At 43.6% G+C, this 26,242-nt stretch overlaps 1 protein-coding gene across 2 annotated transcripts; it reads left to right on the forward strand.

Moving 5' to 3' along the window:
• The first annotated feature begins 74 nt into the window (after positions 1-74).
• On the forward strand, positions 75-26,242 carry LOC110165633 (GON-4-like protein). Of its 2 annotated transcripts, XM_055166303.1 has the most exons (30): positions 75-185; positions 1,560-1,650; positions 1,729-1,934; positions 2,070-2,144; positions 2,670-2,720; positions 2,795-2,836; positions 3,360-3,458; positions 4,010-4,228; positions 5,088-5,274; positions 6,059-6,160; positions 6,798-6,838; positions 6,990-7,087; positions 8,127-8,484; positions 9,400-9,486; positions 9,570-9,759; positions 10,877-11,027; positions 11,334-11,481; positions 11,576-11,692; positions 13,088-14,341; positions 15,587-15,815; positions 16,778-16,935; positions 18,603-18,800; positions 20,422-20,565; positions 22,260-22,440; positions 22,484-22,599; positions 22,955-23,041; positions 23,205-23,289; positions 23,695-24,322; positions 25,574-25,676; positions 25,813-26,242. In XM_055166303.1, exons 1-30 carry the CDS (start codon positions 180-182, stop codon positions 25,924-25,926), a joined length of 5,565 nt encoding a protein of 1,854 aa, XP_055022278.1. In that variant the 5' UTR covers positions 75-179; the 3' UTR covers positions 25,927-26,242. The 2 variants fall into 2 exon arrangements, 1 of the variants encoding a protein (XP_055022278.1); XR_008633721.1 differs by lacking the exons at positions 23,205-23,289; positions 23,695-24,322; positions 25,574-25,676; positions 25,813-26,242 and having other exon boundaries at positions 2,798-2,836; positions 22,260-22,599.

The following is a 26,242-nucleotide window of genomic DNA, read 5'->3' on the forward strand; positions in this document are numbered from 1 at the left end:
CACATAGTTAAATTATTCACTGTTTTAACCACCGTGTTTTAATCTAAAATTGGGACGCTGACAGACGCTCCTCCTCCCCCTCGGCGGCAGGGGGCGTCCGTGCGTCGGTGCGTTTCCTGAAGCGGCTTCGTGTTGTGGTTGTATGGGGTTAGCATGGGCGCTAGCGTTAGCCTGGAGCTATGCGGGTAAGAGACACAATAAACACACATTCTCTCAATCTAACATCGTAATATTTTGTCTGATGGTTACGGTTATTTAATCTAAAGCTGTGACGTTGATCCTCGCGTTTTTAATAAAGATAAAAACATTATAAGCGCCGTAAGAGCTCCTCAGCTACCGCTAGCATTAGCATTAGCCGTGTTTACAGTTGAGGAGCGGCGCGTTAGATTTTACAGAAACGTGACTTGCGTCTAAAACAACAATCCTGTAATAAAAACACACATAAACTTAACCTGTCATAATGTGTCCACACGTCCCTGTTTCCCCGGGACAGTCCCAGTTTATGTCCCTGTGTCTCTGTCCCACAGATTTATACAAAACCACTGATTTGTCCCAATTTTATACAAGAAATGTCCCAGTGTCTCTATTTTTGACCAAACTGATCCAGCAACAGTAAAGAGACACATAAACTTACATTTGTTTTGGTAAAATAGAGAAAATCTGTTTAAAAAAACGACCAAAACACAAAGAAAATGTGACTAAACTGACTCATGTTCATCATGAATGGACCGAGGGCAGAACAGTTTTCCTTAATTCCTCAGTCGTTTCACAATTTTATTATCACCAACCGAGAGTGTCCCAGTTTTTGCTTTTGAAAATGTGGTCACTCTCGACTGACACAGAGTTTATTCACGGTTTGTTTGCTGATTTGGACAAACCGTTTCCTTTAGGGGTGTGCAGAAATATTGATATATCGTATCGTTTAATGTGATGATACAGTATCGATATCGTGGGCTGTTGTACTGATATATCGCAAGAGGATTTTTTTGGTTTATTTTACAAAATTATTTTGTTCCAGTTCCAGTCTTGTTGTTTGTTCAGAGGAAGGAAACTCGTTTATGTGACACATTTGACATTTTTACTGTTTTTGAGGATCTGGCTCAGAGCATTTTTTTCTCTCTGAGTTTAATGTTTTCTGTTTTTTAAATAAATAAATGAAATAAATATTTAAAGTACCTGGTTATGACAGGTTAGAATATTAAATTCACTCAAATATAGTTAACTTTATATTATATATAAGATTTTACAAAAAACTTGCCTAGTTTTTTTCAGGTTTTTAAATTTTGGTTTATGATTTATAGTCAGGCAGCAGCAGTGCCCGACATTTTGGTTGGAGGAGCTAAAGGGGTGCTAAGGTCTTAAAGTGTGAGCCCACTTATCATGTTAATCTTTTGACAATAGAGTTTACTCTTCAGCCTTCAGCATGTTTGTTTTGCTTTGTTAAATCAGTTTAAATGTGTTTAGCCCCTGTAGTGTTTTATAAAGCCTAATATGGAATTATAGTTTTATTGTAGTCTCATTTTGGACTCATTTTTGTGGTTGTCATTTTGCTTTCACAGCATCTAGTGAAGAGAGGGACTTCTGCTCCCTGCCTTTTTCAGTCCAAACGTGTGAAGAGTGAGTATGCAGCGCCCCCTGCTGCAGAGACAGGTGACCACACACACCTCACACCTGCTCCATGCTGCTGTAGTGAGTCTGTCTGTGTGACTGACTCTGAGCTGTGTGCAGGGCCCGAGGGGAGCATCAGTGCAGATGGAAGCGCAGACGGAAGCGCAGATGGAAGCGCAGATGGAACCACAGACGCCAGTGCAGACACCGGCGCAGACACCAGTGGGGAGGAGAGCCATGGCAGTGAAAACCAGCTGGAACTGGACCTGCGCAGGATGTCTCGCAAACACAACCTCACCAAAAGGAATGTCAGAAACATCTTACGGGTGAGTCTGGTCCTTCATGTGTACAGGAGAGGCCCGTGGAGATTACACTGGAGACACTGTTCAACAATGATGTGGGCGACAGGAGCTCAGTTTGTAGAACAGCGCCTAAATCTGTCTGTGTGTGTATTTGTGCAGGAGGTGATCACACATGAGCGGGTGGTGGACATGATGAAAGCGGCCATCAGGGACACTCAGGACCTGCCTCTTTTTGTAAGATCACACTCTCACACTCCTCGTGCTTTTACCTGTCCACCTAGAACCTCACGCTCTGACCAAACTTTACAAAGACGAGTGGCTCTGGATCTGTGTCCTGTCTCCCTGATTTCAGAGGGTGTGATTGACAGGCGGCTTAACCAAACAGAGAGACCCTTGTGCAGTTTGCATAAAAAAACAACAACAACATCAAAACATGGCGATTTACATGTGAAAAAGGAGAAAGAATCTACATAAAGGTCTGAAAAACGGCACAGACTTATCTCATTTCAAAGATGTTAAACATTTTGTTCTGAATTTTACAAGAATTTTCCAGAGGAGATGTCTTCTGAATTTGAGAGACACATGATATAAATGAGTGTCTGTGGTTGGATCATCCCAAGTTTGGAAAGAGGTTTTTCACGCTCTGTGGTCCAGTTCCACATTTTTCTGGATTCAAACAGAATGTAGAAGGGACGGGCTGCTCTTGTCAGCTTTTCTCTGCTCTGGCCTCAAACTGAACTCGTGCTTGTGTTTTTACAGGAGCCTAAAATGACGCGGTCCAGGCTGAAGCAGGCCGTGGAGCAGGGCCAGGTAACCACAGCGATTATAAAGGTCAGTCCATTTTTCCGTTTTACGTCACGTTCTGAAGTTTTCTTTTGTGTCAGAAGGTGAACTGGAGCCTCCCTGCAGTCGGATCCACAAACAGAGTAAGAACATCTCCTAAAAGTACTCAACTTTACTACAGTGCTTAGATATATGTACTTTAAAGGTCCTATATTACACAAAACTGACTCTTGTGAGCTTTAATCCATGTACTAATGTTGTTTCCTTCTCAAAAACAGACCTGGAGTTCACACGTTTGAGTAACTCTTTATTATTAGTCTGGCTACATCTCCAAACTTCCATATACAATAACATATAATTACAGCTCCTTTTACCTTTGGTTCAGTAGAGATTAACATTTACATGACTGAAATTATCCAAATGATTCTAATGACACTGGAGTGGAGTGTTTTCAGTCTGAGAGAAGAACTCAGTCTAAATGTGCAGGGTTTGTATTAGACACGTGTGAATGAAACAAAACACAACTGTGTGATGAGGAAACGACATTAGAACAGATTTAAAACCGTGTAATATTGGGCCCTTTAAGTTCCAGTACTTATACTTTTTCTTATACTTTTCCTTAAATAATAATAAAAGTACTCACTGCTGGTTTCTGGTGGGCTTCAGGGCTCGGGGTTCGTGGACATGGAGCTTGAGGAGGAAGAGGACTCGTCTGATGAAGAGTACTGTCCTGATGAAGACGAAGAGGAAGACACGACAGATGAGGTCAGCAGATTCAAAAATAGTTAAGAGTTAATTATAGAACAATGAAAGACTTAGACACTGTTTTGTCTGTGTGGATACTGTACTGCTTTGACTAGAATGTTCCAAGACAAGAGTCGGTTCTATTTGAATCACAGTCTATATAAAGAAGTAGACCACACACTCTGTTCAGCTCCAGTCAAATGAAGGTTAAAGGAGTGAATTTGCAGCTGAGTTCCATTTTAGGAATAGGAATTGATTTACAAACAAAAAATAAAAACTCTAAGTGTGATCATGTAGGGCAGGTTAATATGAACATTTTGTCAGTCTCCCTCGTCAAAATGAGGAGCAATTACAGAGTGAATGGGAGTCGATAGAGTCGGAAGCGCCCCCATGCTCACTTTCTGTTTACAATGTGGTGGCCAGTAGGTTAAGAAAGTTTGGAAAAGTGTAGTGCCAAACTGTGGAACATTTCAGGTAAAGTAATAACATCTCCATAAAGCCAAGCTGGTGGCAGACGACTGTGAGAATTCTTTTAAAAACCTCTGGCTCTTTGTGTTTGTGTGTTTGAGCAGCTGTTTCTGAGCGATGGAGACAGTCTGGCTTCTCCTCTCAAAATGCAGTCGTCCTCTCAGACCAGCACTCCTCAGAGCTCCGGCCAGACACACTCCAGAACCATTGACTCCACCCCCCGCCACGCAGCCCCGCCCTCTGACCCGCCCACAGACTCTTTCTTAGACCGACTCAACGCCGTAGAGGAGGAGCTCAATTCCAACCCTGCCTACTTCTACCAGGTAAGACGGAAACCCACGGAGAGTTTAAACAGAGCTGGACAGAAGAATTCTATGATGTGTGACCTGGTTTATGGTTAATCCCTGTAATTTACTGTGATTTCTGGTCATTTAGATCCAAGTATTATATCTTTTGAATGGGGAAAACTGTACAAAATAATTCAAATCAGGAAGCAATAATTGGTTGTGCCATTATTCAACCACACTGTACACTAGTTTTCAGTGATTGCAATCTGTTTAACTGTAAGATTTCCTCCTGTGAGCGAACTCATTTTCTAATGTTCCTCCTCAAAAACAGAGCTGCAGTTGTGTTTTGTTTCATTCACACATGTTTGAGTAACTCTTTATTATTATTAGTCTGTCTACATCTCCAAAGCTCCAAATGCTCACAAGTTGGAACAGAATGTTTTCAGTTTGAGAGAAGAACTCGTGCTAAATGTGCAGGGTTTGTGAAAGAAACATAACACAACTCCAGGTCTGTGTGTGACGAGGAAACGACGTTAGAACAGAGATTAGACAACAGTGTAATACAGACCCTTTAACTCCTCCTTCAAAATGTCAAATGTTTGCATGTCTGACAAAGAAGTGGATGACTCTCTCTACACAAGTTTGTTCCTATTACGGATGAGTGCGATTGGAATGATCAGTAGAATGTAGAATGTGTGTCTCTGTTGTTTTTAGAATAATATTTCAACACTGTAACCCTGAGTAATATCTGTTTTAATTTATTTTAACCTGTTGCCAGCATCTTCCCCTTGACTTTTGTCTTGGTTAATGTATTATTGTGAACTGTCCCTGTACAAATAAAAAGCATACCCTTCCATACCAAAATGTGATTTAAGTGACTGTTTCTGCCCTTCAGGATGAGGACCCGTTGGCCTGCCGCACACGCTCAAAGCTCCCCCTGGTGGATGTGCCTATAAATCGTCTGGAGGCGGAGCTTCTCGCCCCTGACATCACCGCCGACATGTACGCAAGCCCCTCCCACCAGACCAGAGACCCTCACTGGACCCAGTGGCTGCAGGGCCTGGTGGCTCCGGAGAACACAGGTACAGAGTTTAACAGGCTGATACTTTTGGACCGGGTTAGGCTGGTGTGGGATCTGACAGGGGTGATGTTATAGATCTAGTTCCAGCTTCATCCGCTCCACTCTCACAGTTTAAACAGGTACACAACAATATTTAATTCACATTTTACCTATAGCAATTATTATTTTCACATACAGACTTAGCTGGTTTGGATATTGTCTCAAAATATCGGTTCAGTCAATATTCTGGATGGACATGTTTGAACCTTTATTTACACAAAATGGTTCTGTTATTACTTGAGACATAAATAAGAGCTCTATGGCATATTTTGATCAGTGATGTCTTATTTTTCTTCGAATCAGTATCGAAACTGAAAAAGCTGGATCAGTGCATCTCTACTCATTGATAATGATTCATTGTGATCATTGTTTTGGTCCCTGTTTATTCCCTGTTTGATCCCTGTTTGAGTCCATGTTTGGTCCCTGTTTGAGTCCCTGTTTGGTCCCTGTTTGAGTCCCTGTTTGAGTCCCTGTTTGAGTCCCTGTTTGGTCCCTGTTTTGGTCCCTGTTTGAGTCCCTGTTTGAGTCCCTGTTATGTCCCTGTTATGTCCCTGTTTGGTCCTTGTTTAGTCCCTGTGTAGTCCCTGTTTGTGTCCCTGTTTAGTCCCTGTTTGTGTCTCTCTCTGGTCCTTGTTTGGTCTCAGTTTGTCTGTGTTTCTGGAGTTCTTTTGTACCTCAGCAGAGATGATGGTGTAATCTGCACAGTCGCATATTAAACCTGTTTAAACTCCTCTTTCCTTGTTCAGAGGAGGCAGAGGACGAGGACGACCCAGAGTACAACTTCTTAGAAGATCTGGACGAGCCCGACCTGGAGGACTACAGGACCGACCGAGCTGTGCAGATCACGAGTATGTACCCACACAGTCCACAGAGACAGACCTGTCTGTGGAGTAAACTCTGTCTCTCTGGTGAATAGAGTCTTTGGTGAAGTCTTCAGTGACCTACAACTGAAGTGTTTTTCATTAAAGACCAGTTTATATTATTATTATTATTAAGAACTGTAGAGTTTGTGTCCTGAAAGTGCAGGGACCAGTGGGTGGAGTCAAGATAAATCTGTTTCCACTGCAAATTTCTCTGATCTGACCAAGATTTTAAAACTTATATCAGGTTATTCATCTTGTTTTCAGATTTATTATCCACTTACTAGTTCTGAGATGCTTCGTTGTAGTTTAGAGGTAGTTTATAGAGGTCTTGCTGCATGAACAGATAATTTCATTTAAGTCATTTTCTGATTGATGTAAGTGTTTATATCTTAAATTTTGGAAAAGCTTTTTTGCAGTCCATTCTACACATGAATGTCAGAGTAGAAAACTGACGGTTGTATGTAGAGGAATTATTATATACATCGTTTATGGTCAGAACCTGTCTGTGTATCCTCGTCTTACTGTTTCATTTAAGATTAAAGATGGGAGAAACTGCATGCACATACACTTAAAGAGGTATTGTTTTATTTTTTTAACTTTTGTTTTGTGTTGTGTATTTCAGAAAAAGAAGTGAATGAGCTGCTGGAGGAGTTTTTTGAGACGGTAAGAGCTAAAATCTCACCACTATTACAATCTAAAAGTGCCCACGATAAATACTGAGCCCCAAAATATTTAGCTCCATCTTCCATATATTGAGCGATAGGTTGTTATAGTGATTATGGTGGTTGACGTTTGTTTGCTGCTGTCGTTGTAGCTCCAGGAGCAGGCCGCTGAGGAGGAGGAGCACGAGGAAGCAGACGACGAAGAGTCATCCACCCCAGGACCTCAGTTTAATGTTCCTCAGTCTTTACGGTAAAGTCTCGCTCCCCAGGCCTGGTGCAAACGTCTGTGTTCCTCTCGTTGGGACAGAGCAGCAGAGCGGTGCTGTCTCTGTTTGGGTCGAGAGGAAAAGCATCTCCTCAAAGCCTCAGATCTTCCACATCACAGTCACATGAGGAAGAGGGCTCACAGGGACAATACAAGTGTTACAGGCTTCGTAATAGTTACCATAATTACTGGAGTGGTAAGGGAGCTAAACATCTCATCAGCTTTACCAATAAGAACATCAGATTGTTTAGCTCTGGCACAGCTTCAGTAAAAAGCCCTGGTAAAGGAATTTGACTCGTTTTGGGAAAGTTGCTCCTCTTACCGTGTCTGTTACTTGAGTTTGCACATGCTTAGTTCTACGCCAGTTTTGAGAAATTAGGATACTGCGTTTACAGGCTCCAGTGTCCTGATGCTCTCAGAATATCCCGGTCAGACGAATCTGGTCCTCATAACCTGATCCTCATAACTGGGACACTGGCTTATCCAGGAGACTGAAATCAGGAGGTCTTTACATGGATGCTCACAAAACCAGGAGACCGAAAAATAACTTCACATTTATTGATTCTTACTCGAGTAACACAAGATAGTCAAACTCGGATCTGAGCTGGATGTTCTTTGCTGTTTTCAGAAATTACTGTTTTATTTAGCACTGTGTTCAGAGGACCAAAGAACCAATCAGGAGCGAGACTGTTTCATAACATAAACTTTAAAAAATATTTAAATCCTCATCGCTCCTAAAGTGATCTTTGTCAGATTGAGCCTCGCCGCTCTAGCAGCTCTCGTTCTGATTGGTCCAAACGCTCCACGCCGTGACCGTTGCAGATGTCACACGGGTGGGAGGAGCTCGCCCGGATTCAGGAAGTAAATGTGGAAGAGAAAATTATTTATGGGCCCATGCGCCAATGAGCACCGGCCCCTGAAAACAACACGACGCCATGTTGGTTTCAGCTTCAGATGTGATTATAGTTCTGTGGTCAGTGTACAGTAAGTATCCACCTGACTGTGTCTCCTTGTTTCTGTTCAGACTGGAGCCTTCATTAGTGCCACTGCTGAATGCGATGAAGCCCAATCAGAGCAGAAGAGCCCTGCAGGACACCACCAACACCCCACACACGACGAACATGACGCACATGACGCACACCAACCACACGACGGACACCATCCACACCGCCAACACCCCCCCCACGGCCCACACCCAGGTTCTGAGCGCCCCGCCACAGCCCCACAAGACCCAGGACAACCTCAGCCTGCAGCAGCACGTGAGCCAGGCCCCGTGGAACAGCAGTCATGTGACCCAGCTCATTCTGCTGCCACAAACTTCTAGTCCAACTCTGAGACTGAATGAGCGTCAGAGAGGACAACTCCAGCAGCAGATACAACAGGTAATACAGGACTACATTCACACCACACTCCCTACAACTCAGCCTTATGTAACATATAATACTCCCTACATCTCTGCCTTATGTAGCAGATACTACTCCCTACAACTTGCCCTTATATAGCAGACAATACTCCCTACATCTCTGCCTTATGTAGCAGATACTACTCCCTACAACTTGCCCTTATATAGCAGATAATACTCCCTACATCTCTGCCTTATGTCACAGATAATACTCCCTACAACTCGCCATTATGTAGTGGATAATACTCCCTACAACTCAGCCTTATGTGACAGATAATACTCCCTACAACTCAGCCTTATGTGACAAATAATACTTCCTACATCTTGCCCGTATGTAGCAGATAATACTCCCTACAACTCACACTTGCATAAAAATATCTACTAAAAGGAAATACATTACATCATGGGCTTAAAATCAGTGCTCAAAACTCAGAAGAATTTAACACTGCACTGTGTAACATTTTGGTTGGGGGTTTGTCACCTGCTTGTTTCTATGGAGATGCCATTACTCTGTCTGGAATGTTCCACAGTGTAACATTAAACAGCTCTACTTTACATTTATTCAATCAAAGGTGGTTTTATAGCTCAAAAATCCCTAGTAAAACAAACATTCTAACTGTGAGCGGGGTCGTCTCTCCACAGATCTGACCTGTCTGGTTTGGTCTCCATGAAGATAGAAAGGTTTAATGCCATACTGTGAAACATTCCAGACAAAACAATAACATCTCCATGGAGACCCACCACCACCTACACCCGAAAAGTTACACAGTGCAGCATACAAAAACGTTCAAAAATAACACAGAAAAGCGAAGACATTTCAGAGCTGTTTTAGAAATGGGTTTGTTTTCTGGCAGATTTTTGTAATAATATATTTTGTTTGTTTTGGTTTTCTCAGCACGTCCAGCTGCTCACTCAGGTCCACCTCCTGACCAAAGGGATCCAGGCTCTGAACCACGAGGCCGACATCACCAAAAGCTTCCTGGTAAAAGAGCTCTGCTGCTGGCGTTTGTCCTGATGTATATTTGTGTTTGTGGTTCCACTGGCCTGATGTTTTGGTGTTTTCAGGTGGAGTTGGATCAGTTTTCTCATCGTGGCAGAGGTTTTTCTGACAGTAGTTTCAAAGTGTGTAACCTGCAGCCGGCTCTGGAGCTCGTAGAAGAAGAGCGAGGCGTGTCTTCTGCTTCTCATGAACCTTCTCTGGGCTCTGTGGTTCATCCCAAACGCTGGCTACCCTCCATGACCCCCACCACTAACGGTAAGTCTGTTTCATTAAGTCTCTCTGTCTTTCTCTCTCTCTTACTCTCTTTAGGCCGTCACACACTACAGGAGAATTTGCCCAGTTTTGGCTGCGATTTTTTTTCTCCCCGAGGCCTGTAATGATAACAGATTTTGCTGGACGATTAATTGATCAAGAATTTATTGCGATAAATGATAATATTGACATTTTGAGACCAATTTCAACTAATATAATGACCATGAAATAAAAATGCAAATACACCCTTTCAAAGATCAATAAACTTTCTAAAGAACATTTAACACAGGAGCTGCAAAACAGCCAAAACCAACAGGCCTAAATAAAATACACTTGTTAACATAAGAACAGCCTAATGTGTCTGGTTTATCGCAAGGACTTGAATAAACTATTGTTGAACCGAACACAACCAAAACAATAAATACATGGATTATTAAATCTCTGTAACAAAATATTTTAGTCATTGACTTACATTGGAATATTGTGGCTCTTCTCTCAGTTGCTGCTGCTGTGAGCCTCGTCATTTTTGGTCTTGAAGGATCCTGTTTGGCTCTGAGGGAGCCTCTGTCCTGTCTGGTATTGTGTTGGTGTCTTGTGGGATTTCAGTAGATTTTGGGCTCTCCCGGGGGTCAGGCTCGTTATGTAGCTCGGGTGTGGGTTCTCGTCGTTTACGCGCTCGCTGCATTTGACACATGTGGCCATTGAGACGTGTCAAATAATAACACAGTTTTGACTTGGATCCAAACTAGAAGTGCAGAGCTCTGATCTTTGAACACTTCAGAGTCTCAGAACGACTGGTTTTACTGAAGACAGGAAACAGCTGACACCATAACAGCCTGACATTTATATCCTGTGCTCCACACACAGATCCCGCTGCAGTCTGCAGAGATCACAGATTTAAAATCTCATCAGATTCTCCTCGTGTCTGTGGTGTGCGCTTTTTGTCTCACGTTTAAAAATCCTAAAAATCCTGTAGTGTGTGGCGGCCTTTACCCTCACTCTTTCTCTTAGGCTCTCTTTCTTTTTCTTCTTTGTCTCTCTGTTTCTCCTATCCCCTGTTGAAAACAAAACTGTATATATTCTTCCCTCTGTACTAACTCTTTCCCGTGTGTGTGCCCAGGTCATGCCTTCCCCCTGCTCCCTGCTCAGCTCGCCTGGGTCTTTGCCACTCGCCCGCTCTTTCTGTACCCAGAGCTGCTTCCTGTTTGCAATCTGGACCCTGCCCTCCACCCGTGCCACAAACGCCAGGTCTACACCCAGGGAGAAGACGGGTAAGAGGTGGTTTAACACGGGTAAGAGGTGGTTTAACACGGGTAAGAGGTGGTTTAAGACGGGTAAGAGGTGGTTTAAGATGAGTAAGAGGTGGTTTAAGACGAGTAAGAGGTGTCTGATTGTTTTATTTGTCGAGGGTGTAAGTTCATTCTCCAGTGGATGGGAAATGAGCTTTTGACTGTAATCCAGTGTGTTTACATTTTATGTTTTTTTGTACCAATTAAATAAGTAAAACAGGATAAAAGTGCTCTATCAGGGCTTTGTCATGTCCTCTCTCTCATATCTTCTCACTGATTCTGTTGCAGCCTGATCGTTCTGGGTCTGAAGCACTTTGAGGGTGGCTTCAAACCCGAGCAGCTCATCACAGACTTCCTGGTTTGTAAAACGCGATCAAACTTCACTAAACACATCCGAGAAATGAGCAGCAGGAGAGCCCCGCCCAACATCATCAAGGTCAGTCTGAGTCTTCAGGGTCTGGAGGTTCTGAAGGTTCTGAAGTGTGTGGCTTTAGCTGGATGTTCTACAGCTTTGTGCTCTGTGTCTTCAGTCTTTCCTTGCGTCCGGTGGAGTGCCTCCTCTTTCTCTGGCCTGTTCCCCTGTGGATCCATCAGAGCAGTGCCCCCCGGTGGACAGATACTGCAGCCACTGTCCCAACTGGCTCAAGGTTTGTTTAAACACGTTCACTCTTCTCATTATTGCTCACTGAGTTCTGTCTCTCTTAACGCCACTACTTTAAATACAGACCAGGAAACGCAAACCTGTAGCCTAGTCCAAATTATAGACTGTATATATGAATAGACATAACTAACCCACTTGCCGCCTCATTCCAAACAGGAAGTGAGCATGGGGGACGCTTCTGGCTCCATCGACTCTGACTCCAATTTACTATATTGAAAAAACTTCGCCCCTGTCTCTGTAACTCCTGTGACTCCTCATTTTGGTCTTAAAATGTTCATTAATCTGCTCTTCATGATCCTGGTGCCTTTATATCACAATTTTATCTGTGAATCAATTCCAATTCCCTATTCCTAATATGGAACTTCAAATTTTGCCCTGTAACTGTTTCATTTGACTGGGGCTGAACGCTGTGTCAGACTCCCTTAGTCCACTTCTTTATACAGATTAGGGATGCAACTGGTCATGATATTGATTCAATTTCGATGCGTTTTAAGATGTGTCTCGTCATTTTTCCTGAGTATATTATAATAACATTACATTAATGAAACATTACATACATTACACACAATACATTACATTACAACTCCTGTACAGTTGTAGTTGAAAATAAGACCAGAGCTTTGAGTCAAACTTATGAGGCAGAGTCTGAGAAAAAGTCTGTGTATATCGCAAGTCATGTGTGCGAATACGAGCGTGTTTGATTAAAGCCGATGTGAAGCCAAAAGCAATTCTAGAGTATTTAAAAGTGAATCTTTTTGTCATTCCTGAAGTGAGTGAAAGATCAAACCCTCCTCTGTTAGAATATTTCAGCTGTAAGTCGCTATGGAGCTGTTTTCTGCTGCTTCTGAGGAGGACGCCCAGAGAACTGGAGAACCTTTCAGGAAACAGCGCACATGGAGAGACACGTGTGCATCGACCGAACACAATCATCACAACAATCATCCCACCAGTGTTGAATAGTTCAGTATTATATCGCATATCGTTGCATCCCTAATACAGACTGTGGTTTTAAACTAGAAGTCTTGTCTTTAGGCTGACTTTCGCTCCTGCCCCCTCAGATCCCACTCGTCGGACTTATTTGTAGAGAAAAGAGAAGCAGGGACTAAGTTTAACCATGTAGAGCGAGTTCATATGAACATTTTCAGACCAAAATGATGAGGCTCACAGCAGCAGTTACAGAGAGACGGGGGGGACACTTTTTCAATATAAAATAAATTGGAGCCAGAGTCGTTGGAGCCAGAATCATGCCCATGTTCAGTTTAGTTATGTCCATTTAATATAAACAGTTTGTGGCTCTATTACTATAGCACTATTGTGCTTATTATCTTCATTAAGAAAACCAAATAAATACTACTTAGTTTGTATTTTTTGTCTTCCACAGAACAGTCGAGAGGCCATCCAGAAAACCCGTCTTTCCTCCTCTCCTCCTCGTTATCCCCAGTCTCTTCCTACTGGCTGCACGTTGAGGCTTCATCCTCATTGGCTGCCTAAGTCCCGCCCCCCTTTGTCCAGACCGAAGCGGCGTTTGTTTACACTCGCCCACAATGGAACTTTAAAACCTCTCGCCAAAAGACACGGAACCCCTGAGTTTATAACGAAAACACTCCAGCACGAGCAAAACGGAGAGAAGACCGGAGAAGACGACGCGCAAACATCTGCTCCGTCACCTTCGTCCGGGGACCTCACCCAGGACCCAGGCCAGTCCCCGACCACTGCCTTTATCCTGAGTCCCAGTGTCCTTCTGAACTGTGAGGCAGAAGCTCAAACATGCGCTCTGATCCCACCTCTGGTCCCTGTGTGCGCCAACATGAGACCGCTCACCGTCCCTCTAGTACCCACCCCGCCCAGCGCCATCCCAGAAACACTGCCAACCCTGCCCGGCACCTGCCCACAAACACTACCAGCTCTGCCCATCGGGTCTACGGGCCCCGTGAACCTGTCCCCTCAGCTGTGCACTGGAGTCGTCCTGTTCCACACCATTTTAGATCCAACGCCTCATCCTCAGAGCACCCACACTACAAACACCAACCCTCACCACAGCGCCGCACAACAAAATGACAAAGGACTCGGAGAAAAGGAGGGCGAGGGTGCGACGGGCAGAGAAAAGACTGTTATAAAATATATAAGTTTACACGAAAAGAGGGGAGGAGTTCACTGTGAAAATGAGGACCGAAGAAAAGACGACGGGGCTAAAGATGGACAGAAGCCCAGAGAACACGGAGGAGATAATGAAGAAGGAGGAACTAACGAAGGAGGAGGACCTGATGAAGGACGAGGAGCTGGTGAAGGACAGGGACCCAGCGAAGGAGGAGGGTCTGGAGAAGGACAGGGGCCCGGTGAAGGACAGGGGCCCGGCGAAGAAGGAGGAGCTGGTGAAGGACAGGGACCCGGCGAAGGACAGGGACCCGGCGAAGGACAGGGGCCCGGCGAAGAAGGAGGAGCTGGTGAAGGACAGGGACCCGGCGAAGGACCTGGGGACGGAGGGGACGGAGGGGACGGAGGCGGAGGAGGAGATGAAGGCGGGGATGACGATGAGGAAGAGGAAGAGTTCGATGATCTCACTCAAGATGAAGATGAAGAGGAAGTGATGTCCTCGGCCTCTGAGGAGTCTGTGCTCTCTGTCCCTGAACTGCAGGTAATTATTGTGACCGCAGAACTTTTAAAGCTCCTGAAAAGAACTTCTGAAGGTGTCAGTGTTGTGAACCTGGAAAGAACAGTCTGGTCTAGATGCTCTGTGCCCGTCTGGTGCCAGCCTCGCCACTTTAAAACCAAAACATGTAGCTGGAAACTTTCTGCTATAGGTCTGTTTTTCAGTTGCTTCAATAAGTAGAGGGCGACAATGTTTTTTGTTTTGTTTTTTTATTTCATGGCCAATACTGATACCGATTGATTAGAATACAGTCAATCAGTCAAACTTTATTTGTACAGCACTTTTCATACATTTGAAAAGTAGAAAAATAGAAAAATTACAATTAAAAACAACAGCAACCCCACCCTAGGGTTTCTTCCATATATACAGCAATTTAGACAGAAACATAAAACGTAAAGCTCCTAAAGATTAGAGTAAAAAATAAATAAATTAAAAATCTTCTAAAAAGTCTTCATCTAATTTTAGCTCTCCAAGTAAAAATAATAATCATTTAATTTAAAACAAATGTAATAATATTAATAATAATAATTTAATTTAAATTAGTTTGAAGTAAAAGCTAAATTAAAAAGACACTTCTTGAGTTTATATTTAAAAATATGAACACTCGCAGAGGACCTCAGATCCTCAGGTCGACTGTTCCACAGACGCGGTCCATAAAACTGAATGATGCCTCAATGTGAGTTTTATTTTGGACTCTTGGAACAGTTTAAAGATGAGACCTGAGGACCTGAGAGTCCGAGAGGCTCATATGATAAAAGCAGATCAGATAAATAAAGGACTAAGACCGTTAAGAGGTTTATAAATCAGTAAAAGAATTTTAAAATCTATAGAGCAATTTTTGGCCGATAAGATCTGCAGATATTTTTGGGCTGATATTTTTTATTATGTCACTCAAATTATGGAACTAAAATTGTGTCATTCTTATATTATTTTATTACCCTTTTTGGTTTTAACCGTATTATACATTAAGAAGCTTTAGGGTTTTTGTGTCAGTGAAATAAATTAGTTTCAATATTATTATTTATCGTCTAAATATTCTTCAGCGATATACTGTACATCAAAATTAGTCACTGTAACAGGTTTCGGTGTGAATACTTTCGTCTGTGCTTTACTGTGTTCTGAAAATACTTCCCACTATCTCACTTTAGTGTTTCAAATGTAGTAAAAAAATGTGAAATTGTGTAAAATCCTTCTCAAGATCCTCCGTCCATCCTCCTTTTGCGTTTCCAGGAGACCATGAAGCAGCTGACGTGGCTGGCCGCTGAGAGGAGACTGGGGGACGCTGACTCAGAAGAGGACCTCTCTCAGGAGGACGAGGAGGAAGAGGAGGAGGAGGACGGGACGACTAAAGAAGAAGAGTCCAAGGAGGAGAGAGGACACGAGACCAGAGGAGACGAAGAGACGACGACGGGAGAGGAGGCGGCAAGAGGAGCCAGCAGAGGCCCTGCGCGAGGGAGAGGTATCTGTGCTCTAAAGGAATTAAAGAGAGAGAATTACAGGTCTATGGGGCATTAAAGAGAGAGTATTACAGGTCTATGGGGTATTAAAGAGAGTATTACAGGTCTATGGGGTATTAAAGAGAGAGTATTACAGGTCTATGGGGCATTAAAGAGAGTATTACAGGTCTATGGGGCATTAAAGAGAGTATTACAGGTCTATGGGGCATTAAAGAGAATTATTACAGGTCTATGGGGTATTAAAGAGAGAGTATTACAGGTCTATGGGGTATTAAAGAGAGACCATTACAGGTCTATGGGGCATTAAAGAGAGACCATTACAGGTCTATGGGGTATGGGGCATTAAAGAGAGTATTACAGGTCTATGGGGTATTAAAGAGAGACCATTACAGGTCTATGGGGCATTAAAGAGAAAGTATTACAGGTCTATGGGGCATTAAAGAGAAAGTATTACAGGTCTATGGGGTATTAAAGATGGAATATTACAGGTCTATGGGGTATTAAAGAGAGAGAATTAAAGGTCTATGGGGTATAAACTAGGGCCCGACTGATATGTTGGGGTTTTTTTTGGAGCCGATATGATACAGATATAACAGGCTTTGTAGGCGCTGATAATTTATATAACAGTCGATATATTTAGTGACGTTAAAATAGACTGTAAATCTTCAACTGATTATAAAACTTAGGATTGACTCTATTAGATTTTAAGTTGGGTTTGTGTAGGTGACATTTACTGTTTTTCTGCCTCTTTGCAATCATATTTAAAGACAGTAAGTCGGCCTAATGGCATTTTTGCATCACATTCTAACCAGTAAACAAAGTAAAAACTACCGCAATCACCCTAAATGTGGATCGTTCACAGTTCTGTTCACAGCTCATTTACATATCAGTGCAGGTCCAGTCACATGTGCAGCTGCTATAGGTCTGTAAACATGAGTCTGTGTGTGTGTGTGTGTGTGTGCAGGTCGGCCCCGCCCCCCTCGCGGCCTCAAACGCAGTCGTCAGGAGCGGATGAGCAAAGACGCGTCCAAACTGTTGCTGCTGTACGACGAGAACATCCTGGAGAAGGATCCTCAGAGAGAGAGCAAAGACACAGCCTACGCTCAGGGATACCTCCACAGGGTGAGTGTGGACCGGGGGAGACTTACATATTTATACTGTGCAGCCACATCACACTGGGGGTGTTCTATATGTATCTCTACGGAAGGAATGTTTAGCAGTTTCGACACAAGGCACACATGAGCAAACACAGTCAAAAAAGTTTTAATATAGTCAAAATGGATGGAAGCACATTTTCATTGTCCTGTGATCAGTTTGAGCGATTTTCAACTAAAACTTCAACTTCAACTAAAACTTCAACTTTGTTTTTCAAAATAAAACCAAAAATAAGAAAACGAAAAAAACAACTATTTTTTATTGTAATTCTTGACGTCGTAACTTTATAACTCATAATCTGATGGATAAAATACACACAACATGTTTTCTGTACGACTGGACTCATTCGAGAGTTCACCAATATTTATTTTATGCTCAACTACAGACAAATATGCAAAGATTTTCCAAATATGCATGGATTTCTTAGCCTGGATTCATCAGCTAAGTTCCACTTGGTGTAAACCGTGTGACCTGCAGCATTAGGATTCGTTCACTCGACAGTAGACCAGGACTTTTTTTATTGAACCAATCGCTGCTGTTTGGTCGTGACGTTTGTAAAGCTCCAAATCCTGTAGGAAGAAGAACAATAACGTTTTTCCCCGAGATAAAATTCACCAAACATTCTCTTTGTTCCGGCTTTAAATCCTTGGGGATCTGGGGAATCGTTGCCAACACAGAATGTCTGTCTTCGTCTACATCCATCTCGACGCTTTGTTTACTGTTGTGTTGTTCCACAAAAACGACACAGACAGACGCCACGAGTTTGATGTCATGGCTTCACAGCTCACAGCTGATTGGCTGATGTGCCGTCTACAACTTCCAGGGTTTTTGCAAATCGTTTAGTGTTTTCTGATTCTGACCTAGAGCTGGAGAGAAATTAAACTGAGCGGAGACACTAGGGGGCGCCAGACTGACTACGGATTTCTGTTCTATACACATGAATATTTCTGAAAGTTACTTACTCCATAGTGCTCTGTTTATTCTTCTGCTTGAGCATGTTACAGAAATCATGAAGGTTTTATATAGAACTGGAGAGAGTGACCAAGTCCCGCCCTCTGTATATGTCGATGTCCGGGGCTCGGCGGGTAAATTCTACCAATTTGTAACAAACGCGAATCAGCCTTTATCCATTTTTTCCATTATTCATTTAAACACAAAATCGAAAAACTGAAAAAACAATTTTTCATTTTGCTTTTGGAGACAAACAATGAAGCTTGTTGTTTTTTTGTTTTCTTATTTTTGGTTTTACTTTGAAAAACGAATGAACGAGTGAGACACGGATTAGAACGACTCACTGGAAAACTGCTGGCTAATGTTTTAGTTCGAGCCAAGTCAGTTTTTCCAGATTGTGTTAAAATAAAACTCAGATTAAACTTGAGTAACAGAGCATCAGACAGAGCAGTGCTTTCAGTTAGCTTCACAAACCCAGGGAACGTTGACGACATCAAATGCAAAGTCCAGCTCCTCTCACAACCTCATGTCAGATAGAGCTGCTAAACTGACCACCACCTGAAGGACCAAAGGGGAGGAGGGTCTGAGGGACGCTGCGGTTGGTCTCCAGGTGTCAGGGCAGTGCTGTGTGATGTGACATAGTACTTGGTGTAATATTCCCGGGGATGTCGTGTGGTTTTCAGGTGCACGAGGCTCTGCAGGACTCCCCGATGAAGATGGAGCAGTTCGTGTCTCTGCTGGGCGAGTTCGAGAAGGTCGGGGAGATGCCGGACGTGGTCTCCTTGTTCCGCAGGCTGCAGTGCATTCTGGGACATCGCACGGACCTGCTCAGAGACTTTGCGGCGTTCCTACGACCCGAGCAGGCGCTGGAGTGTGGCCTGGTAAATACACACTTTCACTGCTCGTAAAAAAACACGAGGAGCTTCTGTTTGACCGTCTGAGCGGCCGGGGCCTTTTACGTTCTGTTTGAATCCTGAAGGTTCTGGAACTGGACCACAGAGCGAGAAAAACCTCAGATGATCCAACCACAGACGCTCATTTGTATCACACGTCTCATAAACATAGAAAACATCTCCTCTCCAAAACTCTCGTAACATTCAGAACAAAAAATATAACTTCTTTTACCTGAGATAGGTCATAATTTGGCGCTTTGATTGTTGATTCTTTAAAAATTAGGGCTGAAACTAGACAGAAATTCCACGAGACGAGACCAGACACGAGATCAAAACGAGATTTTAAAATAATTTACAGTAATGGGATCAATTCACAATTTTATTCACATGATTTTTAATTGGTTTAATTTTTAGATATTGTGTTGTGAATGAATTTTATGTGTTAATAGAGTTCATTTTCTTCATTTTTATTATTTAAATGATTAGACTAAAACTGAATCTGCACGGTGCATAGGGGTACACACAGAGGATGCGCATTCCCTCACCTTCTTTTTTACTTTAAACTAAGTTATTATGGATGAAGAAGACCTAAATATCTCTTTGTGGATCTTTTTTAAACAATATTTAAATGAGGAAAACGCTGCATATTTGTTTATGTGATCATATTATTCTGCGAGCTTTTTAAACCAAATTCAGCTCTGATTACTACGATCACTACGAAATAAAGACTGGGACAGGGTTTAAAGTGTTTTCTGTCTGAATATGTGAGTACACGTCTCTTTATGGAGAAGTATTTTAGCTACAGCCGCTCAAACACACACAACTTTCCAGAACTTGATGTGTGAAGCGATGTGTGTAACTCTTTCATGCTCATTCCAAATGTAAAGATGGAGGATGAAATCTCTTAAGATCATTTTCCCCGTTTGCGCACAGGCCACTGTTCCCACGGTCATGGAGATCCTAGAAAATATAGTAAATTCAATGAAAGTTTTGGAAAAGTCATGGAATTTTAGTATCTCTTTCACACAGCTCCAGTGTTCTGTTCAGTTCTCATGAGTCTGTTCTGATTATTTGTGAATGTCTCCGTCTTTTGTTTAAAAGAGATGACAATAAATAATAATAAATGCACTGACAGGATTTAGAATGTTCAATAACTATAATCCCAAACCATAAGGTGAGTTTCATATTTAGTCCTAAAAGTCTGATCAATTCTACACATGTAGGAGCTGTAAAGTCATGAAAAATTCACTTTAGCTCATGGAAAAATCATGGAAAATTTTTAAAATTTTCTCAGTGAAAAAGAGTGGGAACCCTGACAGTTTCAAGGTAATTTGTGAGATCTCATGTCGCATTCCTAGTAAAAATCCACACAGTTTCTCAATCGTTTATGTTGTTTTTTTTCTCTTTTTTAAGTGTAAGCAGTCATGTTTGTTTTTGACACAAACTGAGCATGTGTCTCTGATTGGTTAATCCACCTGTCAGTCACACCCTCTGACATCAGGGAGTCGGGACACAGCTCCAGATCCTCTCGTCTTTGTGAAGTTCTGTCAGAGCGTGTGGTTCCTGGTGGACGTCTGATCGTTCTGACTCTGTGACTGTCTGTCCGCAGTTCGAGGAGCAGCAGGCGTTCGACCGCAGCAGGAGGTTCCTACGACAGCTGGAGATCAGTTTTGGAGACAACCCATCGCACTACCAGAAGATCATCAAAGCCCTGCAGATGGGCCCTGACCTGAGCCCCAGCAGCGTCAGCGAGGTGAGCAGCAGCCGCACCTGTAGGATCACAATAAAGTCTCACTCTGTACTACGGATGCACATATGGGCTATTTTTTCGTCCGCAACCGTGACGCAAAACTCATCATCCGCCCGCTGTCCATTTGCACCCAAGGTTTTGACCAATTTTCAAAACCGCACTCGCCCGCCATCCGCCCACTGATTTTAGAACGATCATATAGCAAACAAACTAAGGAGCGTGGATAAAAATGCAAACTCTATAGCTCATTCATTCCAAAATTCGCTCAACGTGCATGTTCACATTATTAACTGTCCGTAACAACCCCAAAAGTTGCCTGGTTTTTCTTGCGCAGCTAATTAATTGACGAAGCTGTTTTTTAACCTTCTTGCCTTCGTGTTGGATGTTGTTGCTTCTGAACATTCTGCCGTTGCCTGATGTTATTTCAAAGTCACAGTCTCACTCCATCGGACTTTCTTTAAGTTTTAAATATCCCAAGTGGCAGCCTACACTACAATGTCTGTGAGTTTTAAAATATAACTGATATCGAAACTAAATAGACAGATCGTCTCATCCAGATGAACAGATGAACCTTTATTGAAATCAGGCAATGCACTTTATGTTCCAAATGAAATAGGCAAGAAAAAATATGTCCAACTAAATAAATATGGTCCTATAGCCTCTTCTGTTCATACTACAAGGACAGACTGTACAATGACACTCGCTTTTTCAGATGGAGGTAATAATACTTAACAATATAGGTTATATTTTATATATATATTTTTATTTGAGTAGTTAAACCGTCACCCGCCTAAATTTAATTAAAATATAAATTTTCGTCACGTCATCCGCCCGACCCGCAGTTTAATTGCGGATACTGCAGCTGTAACCGCTATTCGCGCATCTCTACTGTCTGTAATGCAACTCAGAAACTGCAAGCCAAACTGTCATCGCCGTGTCCCTGTGTGCATGTGCTACACGCTGCACACGGAGGCTGCACGAGTTTCCGGCTTCACAGACGACCGCCCCCCGTTGACTACGTCCCTCCAAACCACGTGAATCTGCACCTCACAGAACTACAGTCATCGCGCCGCTATCCTCACTATCGCCGGCACAGAATCTCCACCCTTATTCATTTTCTGTTTTATACATCGCAAAACTGTTCTGAGGTTCATATTTGTAGCCTGTATTGATTTTCAGTTTGAAAGTTTTGCGTAAATTATCAGTAATAGAGTGTTTGAGTTTTTTTTGAGAGAGAGAAATGCTGAATAAATGCAGCGTGTAACAAAAAAGTAATCGTTTGAATAATCGTGATCTCATTATTGACCAAAATAATCGTGATAATGATTTTTTCAATAATTGAGCAGCCCTGGTGAAGGTCATGTCAGGTCTGTTTGATTCTGATTGGTCGAAGCGTCACAACAGGGAATAAGACAAAAACTCAAACTGGAGTTAAATCCAGTTGAGAGAAAAGCACAGACGTCTCCCCTGTCCACAAAAGTACAACGCTCTTCCCTCTGCACGATTTCACAAAATAAAACATCTGTCTGCATCACCATTGTTTTGGTTAGTTTGGACGCTTCACCTTTGGCTTCCGTTCAAACCTGAATGCTGCTCTGTGATTGGTTAACCGTACAGTGGGCGTGCGCCAAGTGCCCAGAGCATGAGACGCTTCAGATGTAAACGCTCAGTGTCTGTTGGTCCTGTGTGTGTTCCAGCTGAGGTCCCAGATGACGTCTCTGTTAAAAGGCCACACCCACCTGCAGGCCGAGCTCTGGGTGTTCTTTGACGACCTGCACCCTCCCCCCGCTCAGCCCGGACAGTTTGAGGAGGCGGAGTGGCCGGAAGAGCCCGAGGGGAGAGAGGGGATGGGTCTCTCCTCTGGACTCTCCTCTGGACTCTCCTCTGGTCTCTCCTCTGGTCTTCTCCTCGGGACTCTCCTCGGGACACACCAGCGGGTTTGAGGAGGTCACTCTTCCGGAGTTGGACGAAGAGGAGGACAGACCCAAACTCCAATCCATGACGGTCAGGCAGCAGAGACGGAAGATGGACTTCAAGGTGAGGCCCAAACGCACTCACACACAGCAAATCACGTACACGTTTCCTATTCTCTTCAATTTTCTATCAAGAGCTCCTACTGTGAACTTCCAGAAGCAAATTTCCCATAAATTTTGAGCAGAAAAAGCTTTAAAAATAGCTTCTGTCATTAAATTCATAATATGTAAGGGTTCTATACCACACAAAACTGACTCTCATGAGCTTTAAGTCACGTTCTAATGTTGTTACCTCCATGGCTCATGTGGAGCTCTGTGTCTTACAAACACATTTACACAAAACAGAAGTGACCTGTACAATAATGTTGCATGTGTTTAAATTCATTACATTAATCTAAATGATCTTTTATTTCCTGCAGTGTGATTGGTCGGAGAAATCGTGGATGTGTCTCTGTCACGACGCAAACAGCCGTAAACCTGGAAAGAAGGCGTGTCCGCGCTGTAAGGTAACTATGGAAACGACACGCTGAAAGTCTCACCGTGGACTCGAGTGGCGGACGCAGACGTGTTTCTGTGTGCACTTGTGCGTCTGTCGTCTGTCGTGTTTCTAACTGTGTGCACTTGTGCGTCTGTCGTGTTTCTAACTGTGTGCACTTGTGCGTCTGTCAGGGTCTCCGAGTGTCCAGGGCCATGAAGAGTCTCCATCCTCTTTACGCCCAGATGAGCTGTGAGAAGGAGAGCAGCCCCCACACAGGTACACGAGGTTTAACAACAACAGCTTCTTACTACATCTGACCAACGAACAGCTGCTGTTTTAAAGCTTTAGAAAATGCTGCAGTGTTGAAAGTTCTCGTATATGCTTGAGGAAAAGAGAGCTGTCCAAAAGCACTTTTCCTAAACGACACTCAGAGATAAAATGTAGAAAGTCTTAAACATCAAGTAAAAACATGAAATGAGCGGCGTCCAAACTTGTGACTGTTAGATGTGTGTTTAAATACTTTTAGTCACATGTTTTGGGTTGTGGAGAGCAAAAAAATAAAAATAAAATAGGAGTTCAGTCTTTGGTCGCTGAGTTCAGGGTTAGTTTCCCCGTTTCAGCTCGAGCTCAAGTCCAGCTGAGAAAAACCACACTGACCTTTAACCTTTTCTGTGTGAGCAGAGCAGAGCGGCGCGTCCTGGGAGGGGCCGTTTCTGCTGCACAAAGACGAGGATGAAGACAAAGACGAGACGGACAGAGAGCCGCCGGAGAAGAGGCGCAGAGAAGAGGCCACGCCCCCCACCGACGATGTCACAGACTCCTCGCCCTCCGCGGCCCCGCCCTCTTCGCCCTCCGTGTCTCCGCCCCACGGCGACCTGAGTGTGAGCGGCCCCGCCCCCTCACAGCCCCACGACGACCTGAGTGTGACCAGCGCCGCCCCCTCACAGCCCCACAACGACCTGAGTGTGACCAGCGCCGCCCCGTGTCAGCCCCACGACGACCTGAGTGTGACCAGCGCCGCCCCGTGTCAGCCCCACGACGACCTGAGTGTGACCAGCGCCGCCCCGTGTCAGCCCCACGACGACCTGAGTGTGACCAGCGCCGCCTCGCCACAGCCCCACGACGACCTGAGTGTGAGCGGCCCCTCGCTGTCTCCGCCCCACAACGACCCGAGTGTGACTGGCCCCGCCCCCTCACAGTCCCACAATGACCTGAGTGTGACTGGCCCCGCCCCCTCACAGGAGCTGACCGTGTGCGCCAAGAACATCTCCATGACGGCGAGCGGCGAGCGGGTCGTCCTCTGGACCAGGTGGGCTCATGTTTCCACTACAGACAGATTTAATAAAATAATAATCAGGTGTGGGACTTACTTTAAAAAAAATATCAAATTAATTACAGGGTTTGTAATTAATTAATCTGAATTAATCTCATAATAATATTTGCCTCACTCCTTTTCTTCCTGAGGCGGGTCTTGTGTTGGAGTTTGTGTTCAGAGCAGAACTGTTCTGTTCTGTCACATGTTTTTTGTTTAAATGTTCTCGTAGGGTTGAGGAGCTTCTTTGATATGAAACTCTTTTCTGCACAGTCTGTAATAAACGACGGCTTTGTCAGAACTTCCATCAGATCGTTTTCAGAATAGAAATGTCGCGTCCCACAGACGCAGAGTCTTTCCTGCTCCACTCTTCAGAACTGTGAGCGTCAGTATGATTATCACACCACGACATGTTGCACTGACAAACGCTCGGCACTGTTTGGCAAACTGATAAAATACATTCATATTTTTAATGCATTCTTTTCTTTGTAATTAATAAATCATAATTAGTGCATTAATGTCCCAGTAATAATATGTTTAAAGGTTCATTGTGTAACTTTTCTGTATCTTGGTGCCAGTGACAGGAATCGTTGGAATCGTTTTATTTCTACAGTTTTACTGTAAAAAGAGAACTTGGTTTGGTTTGGTTTGTTACCTGCTTGTCGACTATGGGCACTATGAAAGATTCTTGGTGGAGGATTTGAAACTTTTTCTTCCCAAAACTTGGAAATCTCCATGAAGATGAACCAAGTTTTATTTAGCACTAAAGACGCCTGTAGCTGAAAGTGTTTAAACACAGGTTTAGAGTGAGCACCTTTACGGACTTTTCATTATCATAAATGCAGAACAGAACCACAATCCTCACCTGAAGTGACAAAGTACTGAACATTAACCACAGAGTCTCTCCCTCCAGAGCTCAGGCGTGAACAGGAAAACACAACTGAACAAAATGTGTGTTATAAGTTACGGTTGTTCTTTTTGTCCAGCGTCTCCCTGACACTGAAGTTTGTTCTGCTCAAGTTCATTTTATCTCAGGGTCACTTCACCTGAGCTGATTTATTAAACTAAACATTAAACAAGGCAAAGATGGAACGTTCAGATCAGACCTGAGTCCAGGAAAGAGCAGGAGCAGGAGTTTTGAAAATGAAAATGCATATTTGAATAAATGTTTCTCTGTAGCTGAAGCTCTTTTTACCTCTGTGTGTGTCTTTGTGTTTGTGTTTTCTGATGTTGTTTTTGGACCCACAGAGACGCAGACAGAGTGATCCTCACGCGCTGTCAGCAGGAGGGAGCCAACCCCAGCACCTTCCAGCAGATCTCCTCCGTCCTGGGCAACAAGACCCCGAGCCAGGTGAGTGCTCCTGCTCCAGGGCACAACGGCAGACTGTGTAAAGAAGTGTTCCAGCCTCGTGAGCTTCATTTGACTCTGTGGTTCTTTTCACCTTCTGTTTTTTTGAGAGATGTTGTTCTTCTTCTGTCGTGTGCAGGTCTCACAGAGGTTCGTGGACCTGATGCGTCTGTTCCACACCACGGCACGACACGCCAGCGCCGAAGACGAACCCACGAGCACCGAGCCCGACCCCAGACACGGAGAAGACTGAAGAGAAACTGATCAGAACCATGGCTGAACCAGAGACACGGAGAAGACTGAAGAGCCCATCAGAAATGAGGCCAAACGAGTCCAAGCGGAACGAAGCCAGAACCTGAACGAGTCTGAGCTGTAAGAGGCCGATAAACTCTGAGGTTCTCACACAGAGGAAGCCACAGAATCTGAGAAATAAACTCTCAAACCGTGTGGGACTTGTGCTCCGCTCAGGTCTTGTGTTTTCAGATCTTGGGTCAGAGATCTTGCTGTCCGTAAAAAAATGTCCACGGGGAGAGAAGTGTCCTTTTTTTTTTTGGGTTGTAAATTGTTGT

Source organism: Boleophthalmus pectinirostris, unplaced genomic scaffold (genome assembly GCF_026225935.1).
Source record: "Boleophthalmus pectinirostris isolate CB_2022bp ecotype Guang Dong unplaced genomic scaffold, ASM2622593v1 HiC_scaffold_8, whole genome shotgun sequence".
Taxonomy (NCBI): Eukaryota; Metazoa; Chordata; class Actinopteri; order Gobiiformes; family Gobiidae; genus Boleophthalmus; species Boleophthalmus pectinirostris.